Source organism: Salpingoeca rosetta, assembly GCF_000188695.1.
Source record: "Salpingoeca rosetta unplaced genomic scaffold supercont1.20, whole genome shotgun sequence".
NCBI classification, from domain to species: domain Eukaryota; class Choanoflagellata; order Craspedida; family Salpingoecidae; genus Salpingoeca; species Salpingoeca rosetta.
Genome location: NW_004754914.1, coordinates 170,586 through 186,311, shown reverse-complemented (window position 1 = coordinate 186,311; position 15,726 = coordinate 170,586). Strand labels below are relative to the sequence as shown.

Here is a 15,726-nt window from a genome sequence, read left to right as displayed (position 1 = left end):
GCGACGACACACACACACACACACACACACACACACACACACACACACACACACACACACACACACACACACACACACACACACACCATCTCGGGAGGCGGCGATGCAGCAAAAGACGAATTCCACCAGCTTTGGGCCGTACTTGCCGCTCAAAGCCTTGATGGTGTTTTCCCACTTGGCCGTCTGCATGGTGTTGTGGTGAGAGAAGGGAGGTGGGTGTGAGCGTGCGTGGACCCACCACAAGCAACCTACCTCACACACACACACACACACACACACACACACACACATCGGTTGACGCACCATGATGGTTGCCGTGGCCGTCACTGCCTTCGTTCCTTTGCCGGTGACGCAGTTGATTGCTGGCTGGGAGAAGGGGTGGGTCGAGTGAGAGAGGCTCGAACCAAGAAGGGGCGGTTGCGCACAAAACAAACAAGAAAAACAACAAAAACAAAAAAACACCGGGATGACGTATAATTCATATATGTTCTTTTCGCCCTATTTTCCCATCTGGCATCTGTGGCGCAATTGGATAGCGCACTCGGTTCCGGTCCGAGAGGTTGCGGGTTCGAGTCCCGTCAGGTGTACATGTTTTTTGCTCCGTAGAGGTTTTTTTTTTTTGTTTTTTTTGGGGTGGTCGGTCTGGCGGCTCACGTTTCCTGCTGCTACACACAACAGCAAAACAATCGATTCGTACCTGCGTTTCAGTCACAGCCATCACACACCCGCACAGAATGCGAGGTGGTTCTGTGCTCACCACCTTGTTCGCTGCTTTGGCAGTGGTGTGGCTGGGGCTGGGTGATATTGAGGGTGTGGAGGCCGGCAGGCTCAGGGTGTACGCAAAGAGCGCCGAGGTCAGCGTATCGATCACGAATATCTTAGCTGGGGGGTTGAATGTGGCTGCTAGGCTTCAAGTCGAAGGGGTCACAAGCTTCATCGAAACGCGACGGGTCGGGACCAACCACCCAACATGGAACCAATGGCTGGACTTTGGACGAACAGACATTGGTCCCTCGGTCAGTGTTCTCAAGCGAGTATTCATTGGTGTACACCGGCTCAAAGATGTACATACATCCACAAGCGGAGTCAACACATATTATTGTTCGCTGTCTTGTCACGTTACATTGCTTGAACCTCACAGTGTCGCATATTTGCACTGCTGTTCTGCGCAATTCATTGTTTTTGTTCTACAGGGGACGGTGCGGGCGCAAGTGGTCAACTACGACAACGGCGGGGGACTTGATGTGGTAAGCATCATGCTAGTCCGTGGTCTACATACACATTTATTCCAGATGTGCTTTCGTGCTTCCCCAAAGACATTTACATATGGCTTCAGTACTTACATTTGCGCACGTGTCGTTCGTTCGTATCACAGCGTGTCCAAGACAGGTTCAGCTTCTCGTTCAGCGGATGCAGCAAGCAAACGCGGTCCTTTCGTCTGACCAAAGAACTCTACCGGAGTGGTCCATTCGGCATGTCCATCTACATTGGCACCTCCATCTTTGACTTTACCCTCGAGTACACCCCAAGTAAGCACCAGCAATGTGCTGATTGATACCTTGATACTGTATTTGTCCTGCGAGAAAGACACCCCTTGCCCGCGTCATCTTTCATCTGTTCCTTTCCTCACGCTCTCACGCGCACTCCACCTCCCCTCAACCCCTCCAACAGCCAACCTGTGCTCCACGTCCTATTGCGATGCGACCTCGACCACGTGCTCCTGCCGCTCCGACAACAGCGCAACGTGCGTCACTGATGTTGTACCACCGCGACCACCGAGCCACGCGGTTGCTCACTTCCGATGTTTGTGCACGCTTCCCTGTTTTCTTTGTCACCTTCAACCTCCACCAAACCCCCAACCCCCAAACATGTCCATCAACCACCCTCCTCTCCCAATCCCTTGCAGGTGCTCCTGCAAGAGCGGGTACACGTACCTTGATGCCCAGCGCTGCCAAGAACGCAACATCTGCACCAACAACGTCAAAGGTTGCGACCTCTCCTCCACCACGTGAGTTGACCATGTGAGAGGGAGGACAGGAGAGCAAAGGAGGGTTGACTCGCATGCATTGTGCTGTCCAACAGCGCGACGCGACGCGATTGCCTCTTATGCCGTGGCACCCGTCGCACCATCCTCGTCCACACACCCCTCCCCTGTACTTCACCACCACCATCCCCCCTTTTCCTTCTCTCTGCTTTGACAACAGGTGCCGCAAGACGGGTCCAGGCACGGCCGAGTGCGACTGCAAGGCCGGCTACCGCCGCAGGACCTCTACCTCATGTGCCGCCATCAACCCGTGCAGTGACAACCCCAACATCTGTGGCAGCAACTCCCAGTGCTCCATGACGGGACCAGGCACGTACAGATGCACGTGCGAGGATGGCTACTCCTCGTCTACAGCCGACAACAAGAACTGCAGGCCCATCGACAGGTGTGAACTGAACACGGACACATGCGACGGCAACAACACCATCTGCGAATACCTGGGACCAAACAGGTTCAAGTGCACGCCATGTCCAGACGGCCACAAGGCGACGGACGACGAGTGCAAGCAGATCAACCCCTGCATGGACAACGAAGGCATCTGCGGTGACAACGCGACTTGTGAATTTGCCGGACGTAAGTCAGTGTGTGTGTGTGTGTGTGTGTGTGTGTGCGTGCGTGTGCGTGTGTACATCAAAGCTGTGCATCCATTTTCATCGCACCTCATCTCACATGATTCCATCCGTATCGACTGTTTCCTCTGCTCTTTATCCCCCACGTCCCATGGTACAGCTGGCAAGTACGCGTGCCTGTGCGCGAGTGGATACGAGCACGACTCGCCCACAGACAAGTGCACGCCTATCAACTTTTGCGAACAGACACCAGGCCCTTGCGGCGACAACTCCAAGTGCTCTCCAACAGGTGCTGTTTGTGTGTGTGCATGCGTGCGTCAGAGAGAGAGTGTGTGTATGTGGTGTATGTTTGTGCGTGCAGGTGGAAACGTGTCTGGTTCATCCCAAGCTTGATCCACACTCTCGATTCCACACTCTCGTCTCCTCGCTGCTGTCTCACCCTCATCTGCCTGCTTCCCCTTGCCCCTGCAGGTCCCGGCACATACACGTGCCAGTGTGAGCAAGGGTACGAGTCCGATGACAATGCCCAGACGGTGAGTCGCACCATACCTTCCCCTAACGCATCTGCAACCACGCCGACCTCGAGACACACACACACACACACACACTCTGTCACTCACCACGCACACACATACACACACACACAATGTTCATCCACAGAACTGCTCGCCCATCAACCGGTGCGACACGAACAACGGCGGGTGTGGTTCCAAGTCCCAATGCGATCACACGGGACCAGGCACGCGCAGGTGCACGTGCGACGCTGGCTACAGAAGCACCTCCAACGACGGAGCAAACTGTGTGGTGGGTTCACGGTGCAGCTGTTGAGTGGCAGCTGTCATGTGCATGTGCGTGTACACTTGTGCTCCATCGCTCATTGTTGTTGCCTCTCGTCCCAACAACACTGCTCCTTGCATGACATGCGTTCACCCTTCGCACTTACACCCACCACCACCACCACTATCAACATTACAGGAGATTGACCCGTGTGTCACCGACAACGGAGGCTGCGGCGATGCAAGCACCACCCTGTGTGTAAAATGTGATGTGGTGCCTTGTGCTCCATCATTATTGTTGTGCTTGCAGCATGCCAGCTTCTTTTGTGGCGCTTCCACTTGCACACCACCACCTGCCGTTCCCCTCACCATCACCATCACTCCAACACACCATCTGCTCCTGTGCTCCGCCATCTCTTCGCTGCAGGTGCACCAAGACGGGCCCGAACGAGCGCGAGTGCAGCTGCAGGGACGGATTCACGTCGGAGACGGGGCGCGACTGCATCTGGATCAACCCATGCGTCAACGAGGACTACGGCGGCTGTCTGCAAGCAACAGAGATGTGAGCCTGTGTCTTGTTGTGCTGTTGTGTGCGTTGTATGCGTGTGTGTAGGCGTACATTGCATCTGCGCGTTCATCACCACCGATGTTGCTTGGCATTGCACCCCACCTGACTTTCGCACGCTTCCATCCTTCACCTCCACAACAACAGCTGCATGAACACGGGCCCCAATGAGAACAAGTGTGACTGCCGCACCGGCTTTCAGTTTGACGAAGAGACCGGACACTGCCAGGTGTGTGTGTGTGTGTGTGTGTGTGTGTGTGTGTGTGTGTGTCGTTGGAGTTCTTGTGACACTGGCGTACATCATGTTGTTTCCCCAGACACATCACTGCACTGCAATGCATCTCTCAACTGCGCGCGCTCACGCATCAGCATTCTCTCCTCCTCTCGCTCCTCTCCTCACTCCTCCCCCTCCCACCACCGCCACCACCCAAAGTGCGGTGAGCGGCCGGCGTGCCCAGAGTTTTCGGCGTGTCAGGACTCTTCATGCGTGTGCGAAGGGGGTTTGCGGTTGGTGGAGACAGACGTGGGTGACTTAGCCTGTGCCCCAACAACAACAACAACCACCACCACCACCACCACCACCACCACAACAACAACAACAACAACAACAACAACAACAACAACAACAACAACCACAACCACCACTACAACCACCACCTCTGCGTCCCCCATCGTTGTCATCACGACACCCTACACTGCGGCAGCAGGAACAACCACAACGACAAGCACAACCACGGCTGGCACCACGACCGGTCGTGATATGCAACCACAGCCCACCTCCACCACGTCCACCTCTGCCGTGTTCACCATTGCGCCTCCGAATCGCCAGCGATCATCCACGTCATCTGCTGCAAATCCCGTTGTCATTGGTGCTGGTGCTGGTGGTGCACTCGTCGGGTGTGCACTCCTCATTATTGTTGTTGTCCTCTTTGTTCGACGTCGCCGCCGTGACCACCACGACGGACATCGCGACACGACAACTTCGGTGCCGCCGTCTCGTGCACCCACGGATGGCGGGGCTGTCCCCTCGTCGTTGTCGAGCATGTCAACCACCAACCCGCTGTTTGTTGGCGACGCCATGATGGAGCCAGCAAGCATGCAGCCAGCCTGGCTGCCCGAGGAGGAGGCAACCGCGTTTGATCTTGATCCCAGGAACCACTACGACAACCTGTATGAAGATGATGTGGTGGACGAAGCTGACAACTACTACGAAAGCGTTCAGCCTGCTGATGACCAGGACAGGTATTTGACGCCAGGCCAATCCAAGCTGTACGCCCCAGCATATCGTGTCCCGAACGTGATGGATGGTGGCGGTCCAACACAACACACCCACGACAGGGATCGGGGCTACGAGCAGCCTGCATCGACGCAGCAGCACTACTACGATCGTCCGCAGCCCGACGACGACAGCAACAACAACAGCAACAGCAACAGCAGCAGCCATGACCATGAGCATGAATACCACCACTACGATTTTGTTGCGGCGCAACCAGAGTACGAGAACCCTGGCGCCATCTACGATATCGCCAGCGATCCTGTTCAAGTGCAGGGCGGGCAGGTCATGGATGATTACGCGCAGCTGCACGTCCCCTTTGCAACAAATGTAGCGACACAGCGCGAGCAGGGACGACGGCCACAGTCCAATGCTGTGTACGATGTGGCGTCCCCGTCTGCCCTCCTTGAACAACCCACTCATCACCACCAGCACCATCTGTATGAGCTTGGCAGCGATACAGGTGTTGACCCAGCAGCTCACAACGGTCTCCCCTCCACCGACCAGTCTGACCTCGCACCTGTCTACGACGTTGCGAGCGACTCACATGCATAACAACCAGCGCAGCAGAACGGACCAAGGAGGAAAGGAGGAGTGAACAAGCGACTCGAGTGAGTGAGTGGAGGGGGGGGGGGGCATTGAGGGACTTGAGTGAAGGGTTGCAGGACGAGGGGCGGCTGTTGTTTGTGGCTTTCGTTCGAGATTTGTTGTGTCTGCTTCGTGCCTGTAGAGTTTTATTGAAATACACGGCCAGTTTTCCAAACTTGGGTGCAACAGCCAGAAACAAACACCACACGACGCAAAGACACAACACCAACCACGACTACGACACAACACCAACTACACGACCCACGAGACGTAGCCATGGGCGACCGACGTGGAAACAACGGCGATGAGGGAGAGCAGGGGAGGTTTAGTCGTCGCCCCGTGCGTGGGGATGATGGCTTTGGCAGTGGTGAGCAAAGGGTGGAGTACCCGTTCATCAAAGGGTTTGCAGCAGGATTGTTCGTTGCCCACTTCAACAGACACCTGCTGATGGGCGCCCTTCTCGGAACAGCGGCAGGCATGTACTACCAGCAGGAGTTTGGGGCCCCAGATGTCAAGCAAGTATATGACGACACATGCGAAAAGCTCAAAGACCTGCTGAAGCCGCCCAAGAAGTAATCGTACGCTGTTTGTTCTGTGTTTCATACCCGCCTTCGTTGTGTCGAGTGCAGCTTGTTGTGTCGAGTGTAGCCATTTATGTTTGAGATGCATGTTCGTGTGTTCGACACGACGCGACTAGCATGACGACGACCTTGTGTGTGTGTGTGTGTGTGTGTGTGTGTGTGTGTGTGTGCGTGTGTTGTTCTCGCTTAGTGTCTTCTTCGTTCTTTGTTCAGCTTGTTACCTTCCACTTGGCATTGACTGCGCTTGCACACCCGTCACCCTTTGTTGTGTTTCCCCTCCCCACATCAGCTTGTACAGTTGTTTCGCACGCTTTGCACACACTTTTGCCGCTTCGCCCCTCTTGATGCGTCTTTTGTTCCTCCTTGCTTGATTGATTAACTGGAAATGTATTGACAAGTGCTCGCCTGGGTCTGGGATGTGGTTTTTGCGGCCACTGCACAAGGCATAGCTTGGCCAGCCAGCGTGCACGCCACACAGTTATCCTCAGCCAGTTGAAAGGAAATACACAACAACGACATTGAAACCGACACACATCAGCGCTGATGACACGCATCAATACAACCTCACGTCACGCTCCAACTGAAACACACACACACACGACAGCTGTACAAGGTGTGTTCGTTCCTGCAGTCTATGACATGGCCATGCCGTTGGTGGTGAACGCCATCACCTCCAAGATGGACGGGCGGTGCTCCACGATGCGCTTTAGAAGCTGTCGGTGGCCAACGCAAGCACCACGACGGTTTGATGAGCACGCATTGCGTATTGTATGGGTTGTGGGGTGAACTGGACAGAGCTGAAGATATCATGGAGGGGCGAAGCAGGACAGCAATGGAAGAAGGCCCATCACATCGTCTGCCTCCATGTTCGATTCGCACCATCACCCAGCAGATACACACCCACCCACCCACCCACCCACCCACCCACACACACACACACACACACACACACACACACACACACACACACACACACACACACACACACACACACACACACACACACACACACACACACACACTCACACACACACACACACACACACACACACACACACACACACACACACACACACACACACACACACACACACACACACACACACACACACACACACACACACCTCGTTAATGTAAGTCTCGAGCAAGTTGTTGTCCTCCTCCTGTTTGTGCACATGCTCCTTCAACTCCTCCGTCGACAGGTCCGGGAAGGAGGCTGGGTCAACTGGCTCATCTTGCTGGAGGCGTGGAAGACCCGTCATAATGGACGTCTGCACGCCGCTGTCCTGCTGCAACACTTCGCCCAGCAGCTGGTCAATGTATCGCCGGAACCGGCGCGCCTCCGTCTGCCGGATCTGTTGATGTGTGATAGGGAAGGTGGTGGGGTTGTGGTGGCGATGAGGAGGAAGAGGATGATGCGATCGGAAAACAATAGCAGGCGACGTTGGTGGACTGAGACAAGCACACACACACATCCACCCACCCACCCACACACACATCCACCCACCCACCCACACACACATCCACCCACCCACCCACACACACCCACACCGACACCCACACTCACACCCACAAACAAACAAACAAACAAACAAACAAACAAACAAACAAACAAACAAACAAACAAACAAACAAACAAACAAACAAACAAACAAACAAGCACACAAGCGCCGTGCCCCAGCACCTCGAGTGTTTCAATGAGCGTGTCTCTGTCGACGACAGGCTGTTGCGAAGACCCGTTCGCTTCATCATATGCATCCAGCGCCTGGCGTTTCTTGTACTGCAATGGTGGTGATGGTCGGACACGAAGGTCAGATGAAGGAAAATGCGGGAAGAGAAGGACGCAACTGCTTGCAATTCATTGGTGGTGATGGCAGGTAGTGGTCATCATGTGTGCCATCGGCTCGATTGGCGAGGTGTTACCTGCTCCTTCAGCGCTGCCAACTCCTCCTTCTGCTCGCGCCTTAAGCGTTCGATTTCATCACGATGACGATCGGCGCCTTGCATTTCAAGGGCAGCGATGCGAGAATCCTGGGCGTCCAAACATGAACGAACAACAGCGCACATGAGTTGATGTGTTGGCGCTTGTAAAGTGTTGAACACGACCACAACCACGACCACAACTACACTCGCCCAGCACAAGCGCTGGGCGATGATGATCACCTTGTCCTCAATGCGCAGGAGGAGGACATTGATCTTCTCAAAGATGATTTTGTTGGAGAGATCGCGAACTTGCTGCGTCAAGTCCTGCACCGCCCGCGACTGATGGTGATGATGGTGACGATGGTGATGGTGAGGAAGGAAGACTGCACAAGCAATATGGCTTCACACCAAGCAATCACGCCATTCCAACACGCAATGAATACCAACTCAATACCGCGATCACACACGTCAGCTCACAACAGCACAATGATACACAATCATATATGTTGATACCACCTGGAGCCAGACCTTGTCGTCGAGGTCAGCTTGCAGCTGGCGGGCGGTGCGCTCCGCCTGCAGTTTGCTCGAGAGCACGTCCGACAGCTGCTGGCCCATCTCCCGCACCTGCGCATGCGCAGACGCAGCCGCTGTTGCACGACCGCACGCAGATGTGTGCACGCGAAGCAGTAGACGGGCGAGCGTGAGCGAGGTGCTGTTACAAGGGGGTCCATAAGGTGTTCATGCGAAGCAATCCACCTCAAAGCTCGCACACACGCACACGCATGCACACATACACAGTACACACACATGCATGCACATGAACAGCACTATCACACGACATATTGTCGTCACTCACCGCTGCTGGCCTCAGCCTTTTCCTTCTCAAGCGCAGCGTACTTCCGCTGCAGGTTTGACAGCTGCTGCTGCTGCGTCGTCATGTTTGCCTGATGGGAAGTCAAAACCCAAGTCAGCGACGATGAAATGGGGTGAGAGACTCTGATTCCAAGCTCCCTTTACACACACACACACACACACACACACACACACACACACACACACACACACACACACACACACACACACACACACACACACACACAGAGGGTCCCGACCTCGTGTTGCTTGGCCTTTTCCGAGTGCTGCTGCTGGTCTTGCGTCGCCTTCTCCTGTGCCGCCGCCAGCTGCTTCTGCGCACGCACAAGCTCCTCCCGCTGCGATGAAACTGAGGTGGTGGTGGTGGTGTGTGTGTGTGTGTGTGTGTGTGTGTGTGTGTGTGTGTGTGTGTGTGTGTGTGTGTGTGTGTGTGTGTGAAATAGGTGTGTTGCTGATCAACAGAACGCATTCTCGACACAAACACACCCATTTGCACCCCTTCATACACACACACGCCATCAGACGCTTGTGTGTGCGCCTCACATTGCCTTCGCAGCTGCTTCATCTCCCGTTTGATGTCTGCGTTCGTCGCTGTCAGCGTCTCCACGGCTGCTGCTTTCGCTTCAAGTTCCTTCCTCGCGTCGGCAAGGTCCTCTGCCGCCTTTCGCGCTTTGCGCTCATGTGTGCGTGCTTTCGTCTCTGCGCGTGTGCGTGCGCCCTCTGCTGCCTCAAACTCGAGACGAAGGGCAGCCATGGCCGCAGAGTGGTCGTGCTCCCGCTTGCTCAGCTGGGCCTGGCGGTGTGTGTATATATATATATATATATATGTGTGTGTGTGCGTGTGTTAACGCGCGTGTGTATGTGTGTGGTTGCATGCATTTGCGGATGAGTTGCGGAGCGGAAAGGTGAGACCAATTTGCATCGTCCACTACACAGACACGCACACACACACGCACACACGCACACACGCATACACACGCACCTGGGTCTCTGCCTCCACCTCCTGCAGGCGTTTGCGTGCGCGCTCGTGCTTCTTTGCAATCTTGTCCTTCTCTGCGACGGCGTCCTCCAGCTCCTGCGCCAAGCGGGACTTTGCTGCCGTGAGGTCGGCAACGCGCTGCTCGGCAGTGCTGAGCGACTGCTTCAGTTGCTGCGAGAAAGAGAGAGCGCCAATTGGTGGTGGTGTAACGTTGCGTGATGATGTGATGGTGTGATGGTGTGATTGTGTATGTTGGTGTGACGGTGTGTGATGGTGTGTGTGTGTGTGCGTGTGTGTGTGGACAGATGAGTTATGTGAGTGAATATGCCGCAGCGGAAATACGTGCTTGGCGGGCAGTTCTTTCAGACAAACAAACACACACACACGCACACACACACACACACCTGCACGTCGCGTGTGAGTTCGGTGTTTTGTGCGCGGACGGCAGCGAGTTCCGCTGACGTCTGATCGCTCTCAGACTCCTGCAGGCAATGCAGCACCACCACGTGATTGTGAATTCGGGCGAACGGGGCAAAGGATGGTGGAGCGATATGAACGAAGTACGTTGACTTACTCATGCACGTGAACAAGCACACGCATACATTTGCACATGCACACACGCACGCACGAGTATGCATGTCCACACACACACACACACACACACACACACACACACACACACACCTTCTCTGTGGACAGCTGTTGGTTCTGTGCTCGCAATGCAGCGAGTTCGTGTTCCAGCGATCTGATCTGTTCTTGCTGGGCGTGCGCCTCCCGGCTCAAGTCCGCCAGTTCGCCTTGAAGGTCTTCCTCCTTCGCGCGATGGGAGGACCGCACTTCCTTCAACTCCTCCTCCAGTGACGTCAGCGTCGCCTGCATGTCGGCGTTGTCGTCCGCCTGCGCCTGCAGGGAAGAGACGGTGCGTCTCAGCTCGTCTCGCTCCTCCTCAGCGGCTGCGAGTTTGCGCCTGATGTCATCAACCCCTGCGGTTGCGTCACGTTGCCTTGTATCGGCTTCTTCCCGCATGTCATCAATGCGTGCGAGCAGCTCGTCCTTCTCCTCGCGAACACTCGACAGCGCCACGCGCGCGCTCGCCAACGCCTCCTGCGTGTGTGTTTGTGCGTGTGTGTGCGTATGCGTGTGCGTATGCGTGCGTGCGTGCAGACATCAGCGTACACGTGCGGGTGAGTGTGCGGGTGAGTGTGCGTGTGCGTCACAAAATGTGTTCGTGTATGAGAGTGCAAATCTGCAGCAGCGCGTGCCGACACTTCCCTCCATCACCAAACGGGTGCTGCTGACAAACCAGCGAACCTTGAGAGTATGTATGGCCTCGTCGCCCTCCCTCGTCTGCGCTGCCATGTCCGATCGCAGCTGCTCCGCCTCGGCAGCGCCAACACCGCGCTCGTGCTGCCCATCATGGTCATGTGCGGTGGCGATGAATACAATGGTGGCGCAGGTGTGGTCGTGGCGTGGCGTAGTGTGTTGATGCGTGGCGTGGTGGTAGCAGCGGTTGGTTGTGACGACGCACACAGGTACGCAGGTGAAGGGCAGGCAAAGCATCATCGTGTGTTGCTATCCTCTCACCTCCAGTGTGGCGATCTTTGTTTCCGCGGTGCGCAGCTGCTGGTTCAGCTCATCAACCTGCAGAAAAAGAAAAAACACAAGGGGGTGGCGTGGCGTAGACATCAGCGTTTACACACACACACACACACACACACACACACACACACACACACACACACACACACACACACACACACACACACACACACACACACACACGAACCATTGCCGTACCTGGTGTTGGAGGACGATCTCGCGGGTGGAGTGCTCCTCGGACGCGGCGGCCTGGCTGTCGGCCATCTGCTCAAGCTCCCGCAGCAGCCTGATCAGTGGAGAGGGGTGGGTGGGAGATGAAGGGGGTGAGAGGTGTCAAGTGAAGAATAGACAGATGGGCTCATTCACGGGCGGAATAACGGACAGAGAGACAGAGACAGGCGCGTGTACACACACACACACACACACACACACACACACACACAGACAAATGCACGCATATCGCACCTGTCGCGATCTGCAGTGATGCTGTCTGCGTGTTGGCGCAAAGCGGACGTTTCATCCGTCTCGCGTTCTAAACGCCGCTCAAGATCGCGAACGGTCTCCTCCAATTTCTCGATGGCTTCCTTCTTCACTTCCAGCTCGGCCTCCAGGCGACTGCACACACGGTGATGGCGGTGCAGTCGCAAGTGAGATGGTGTTGTTGGTATGATGCAAGCAAACTTGAACCGTTGGTGCAAATTACACGAACACATCACACACATACGCAGCCACATCACACACTTCACATGCATACAAGGACACACGCAAACACACGCAAACACACGCAAACACACGCAAACACACGCAAACACACACAGACATATTGCCCACCTTGTGGCTGCCGCTGCTGCCGCTGCTGTTGACGATGACGAGCGAACGAATGGGATCTTCACGCCATCATCGTGGTCATCATCACCACCTGCTTCGCGTGCGTGTGTGTCTGCGGCCGCCTGTTCGCCATCAGCATCGGCGCTGACGGCTGTTGATGCCTTGAGACGCGCGTTCATCTCCTCCAACTCACGAATGCGCAGCTGCAACTGGCCAACCTGGTGGAGAACACACAGACAGGAGAGAAGGGTACGCGCATGTGCAGGTAGTCATACGCGTGAGGGAGAGAACAGCACATGAAAGCAGTGCCGCGCGCTGTCACACACACACACACACTCTAAGTCGTGTTTTGTCAGCCAACGCCTCTTTCTCATTCATATATGTCCATGCTTCAACCACCATCCCCATCACGACGACGACGACGACCACCACCACCACATTGATGGCGGCGTACCTGGGCCTGGCTGCGGCTGAGGCGGCGGTGAATGTCTGAATCTGCGAGCAGTGGAGATGGATCGATCCACGCGTTGTCGTCATCATCGACATCGCTCACCTGGCGTTGGTGGTGGGAGGCGAGGCGTGCAAAACAACACGGTATGCAGAGTACACACGGCAAGGTGAGAGGTGGGGTGGTTGTGACCAGCACAACCGCTGTAAACAGGAGCCAACCAACCAACCAACCAAACAGCCAATCAACACTTGAGAGCCAACCATGCGTGTGTCTGCGGTGTTTGCGAAGGAGAGCATCTGCTGCAGTTCTGAGTGCAAATCGTCCCGCTGTGCAGTTGCACTCAACAGCTCATTCAACGACGCCTGAATACCACCATCACAACGGTCACGGTGGTAGTGATGATGATGACGATGATGACGATGACGATGATGATGATGATGATGATGATGATGATGATGATGATGATGATGATGATGATGATGATGATGATGATGATGATGATGATAGTGGCGGTGTACGTGTATACGTTAGAAAAAGTGATTGGCATTGGTAGTGGGCTGGGAGCAAGCGGAATAGATAAGGCATGGGAGCACCAGGGGCGGCGTAGTGGTGTGATGAGAGGGGCACTCGCATGCAACGACTGTCCCGAACCTTGAGGTTGTTAATCTGGGCGCTTTGGCGATGTGCCTTGATCTCGTGTTCCTTCAGCAGCACCTCTGCTGCCTCCCGCTGCTGCTTCTCTGTTAGCGTGATGATGGCGGCGGCGGCGGCGGTGGTGGTGTAGAAGGCATGGAGTGCATTAGCGGGCATGAAACAGTCACACACACATACACATACAACCTCAACCACATCGCATCACACCATGCTCGGTTATAGCACTAGCAGCAGCAGCAGCAGCAGCAGTTGCGGCGCACCAATTTGAAGGCGCTTTCGAACTTTGTCCAGTTCTGGCGCCCAGAAGTAGTTGATGGACATGAGGGCACCAGAGAGCTTGTAGCTCGTCACGTCAAGCTGAGGGCACGCGGCACACGGCACACGGTGGCGTGAACAGCGCGAAATACTGTGTGAATATACACGTCACGTAGGAAACATGCTCCACCACCAGCAACATCATCATCATCGTCGCGCGCACACACACGCACGCACATACACACACATACACACACACACACACGCACATACACACACATATACATACATATACATACATATACATACACACACACACACACACACACACACACACACACAAACTACAAAACACAAGCCGCACCTGCTTGTGTGCGTCAATGAGGTCGCGGCGGGCGGCGAGCAGATTGTCCTGCAGATACTTGATCTCCGCTGCCTCAAACCGGCGCAAGTCGTCCGTCGACTGCATCGGGGACGATGGCGATGGCGACGAGGCAGCCCCGCGGCTGTACTGCAGCATCTTGGGTGGCTGGTACAGCGGGTGGTAGGCGTGCGCAGGTGGGTGGTGGTGGTGATGGTGTGGGGCTGTTGCTGCAGTAGACGCTGGAGGAGGAGCAGGCCGACCTGCCTGGCGGTGCTGGTGGTGGTGGTGTTGCTGATGATGATGTTGTTGTTGCTGGTGGGCTGCATAGGGGCTGCGTGGCGCAGGCACGAGGCCCGCGCCCTGCTGGCTCGGGTGGGCCACGGAGGTGGCATAGAAGGTCTTTGGCGACGTGCCCGGATACGCTGGCTGGTGGTTGCGGAAGGCGGGCTGCTTCTCAACAGGCGTTGGCCGGGAGGACCCTGGCTTTGAGCCGGGATTGGACGAAGCCACAGGTGTCTTTGCTGGGCTGTGTATCACATCCTCCCACTGCAGGGCGTCCGTGTTGGCCCGGCCCGGGCCTCGCACGCGGTCGCGTAAGGGGCTGCTGCGCATCTTCCTGCTGGCACGTGGCGACTTGCCCGACGATGAGGATGACGTTCGGGCATGTGGGCGGCGCGATGCCTCTGCACTGCCATGGCTGCCGTATTGCTGTGCTTGCTGCTGTTGTGGGGTACGCGGTGGCGACCATTGCGCGTGGGTGTGTCCGCTCATGCTGGTGCTGCCTTGCTGCCGCTGCTGCTGGTGCTGGTGCTGGTGCTGTGGGTGTTGACCTGCTGTTGCTCTCTGTTGTGAACGCGCTGGCACGTCAGGCATAGCCTTCACCCACAAGCAGGTGCAGATGCACATGTGTGTGTGTGTGTGTGCGTGTGTGTGCGTGTGTGTGTGCGTGTGTGCGTGTGTGTGCGTGTGTGTGTTGTAATGCGATGTGAGACGGTGGAACTCAAAGGCAGCATCACCATGCCAACCAAGATAGCGAGAGGGAAGTCGGGCACGCGGAAGGTTGGCAGTGCAATGCGTGTGTCTTGACATGACAACGTGGGTGGTTGGTGGGCTAGCTCGCCGCTTGCCTTCCCCATGAAGCATTTGTTTGGACGCACCTGTTGCTCATATCGTTTGGCGGTTCGATGTGGCGAAGGCGCACTTGTTTGCCCGCGCATGTGAAGACAAAGCGGGGTGGGAGCGCTGTTGCCCTGATGCACTTGACACGTTCAACGTGTCGTGCTGCCTATCATACAATCACAGGCGCGCGTTCGTGTGTGCGTGTGTGTGTGTGTGTGTGTGTGTGTGTGTGTGTGTGTGTGTGTGTGTGTGTGTGTGTGTGTGTGTGTGTGTGTGTGTGTGTGT

At 55.8% G+C, this 15,726-nt stretch overlaps 4 protein-coding genes and 1 non-coding gene across 5 annotated transcripts in view; 3 read left to right on the top strand and 2 right to left on the bottom strand.

Moving 5' to 3' along the window:
- The window catches only part of PTSG_07541 (uncharacterized protein), a gene marked incomplete at both ends in the record, with an annotated part of 12,166 nt that extends 11,977 nt beyond the window's left edge, over positions 1–189 (bottom strand). Inside the window, one exon of the mRNA XM_004991280.1 lies at positions 87–189. Coding sequence (XP_004991337.1) covers positions 87–189 — 103 coding nt within the window. The remainder of the gene's footprint in view (positions 1–86) is intronic.
- A 324-nt stretch (positions 190–513) lies between these two features.
- PTSG_20131 lies at positions 514–587 on the top strand. Its single transcript has one exon. It is a non-coding gene; the product is annotated as a tRNA-Arg (tRNA).
- A 52-nt stretch (positions 588–639) lies between these two features.
- PTSG_07540 (uncharacterized protein) lies at positions 640–5,846 on the top strand. The gene is made up of 13 exons (XM_004991279.1): positions 640–1,016; positions 1,194–1,247; positions 1,376–1,529; positions 1,672–1,744; positions 1,907–2,008; positions 2,205–2,617; positions 2,774–2,902; positions 3,085–3,146; positions 3,274–3,417; positions 3,589–3,644; positions 3,817–3,951; positions 4,102–4,183; positions 4,388–5,846. The coding sequence occupies exons 1-13, from the start codon at positions 735–737 to the stop codon at positions 5,780–5,782; spliced, it is 3,081 nt and encodes a 1,026-aa protein (XP_004991336.1). The 5' UTR covers positions 640–734; the 3' UTR covers positions 5,783–5,846.
- Positions 5,847–5,980: 134 nt separating this feature from the next.
- On the top strand, positions 5,981–6,951 carry PTSG_07539 (uncharacterized protein). Its single transcript, XM_004991278.1, has one exon. It carries the CDS (start codon positions 6,092–6,094, stop codon positions 6,389–6,391), a length of 300 nt encoding a protein of 99 aa, XP_004991335.1. The 5' UTR covers positions 5,981–6,091; the 3' UTR covers positions 6,392–6,951.
- On the bottom strand, positions 6,731–15,609 carry PTSG_07538 (uncharacterized protein). The gene is made up of 23 exons (XM_004991277.1): positions 15,480–15,609; positions 14,323–15,198; positions 13,964–14,060; positions 13,701–13,789; positions 13,310–13,411; positions 13,053–13,151; positions 12,602–12,816; positions 12,236–12,385; positions 11,969–12,056; positions 11,756–11,812; positions 11,483–11,578; positions 10,856–11,275; positions 10,576–10,653; positions 10,175–10,342; positions 9,736–9,985; positions 9,432–9,541; positions 9,176–9,263; positions 8,848–8,966; positions 8,560–8,658; positions 8,320–8,427; positions 8,081–8,176; positions 7,521–7,751; positions 6,731–7,109 (listed from the first exon to the last, which is right to left on the bottom strand). The coding sequence occupies exons 1-23, from the start codon at positions 15,537–15,539 to the stop codon at positions 7,029–7,031; spliced, it is 3,777 nt and encodes a 1,258-aa protein (XP_004991334.1). The 5' UTR covers positions 15,540–15,609; the 3' UTR covers positions 6,731–7,028.
- Positions 15,610–15,726: the final 117 nt, after the last annotated feature.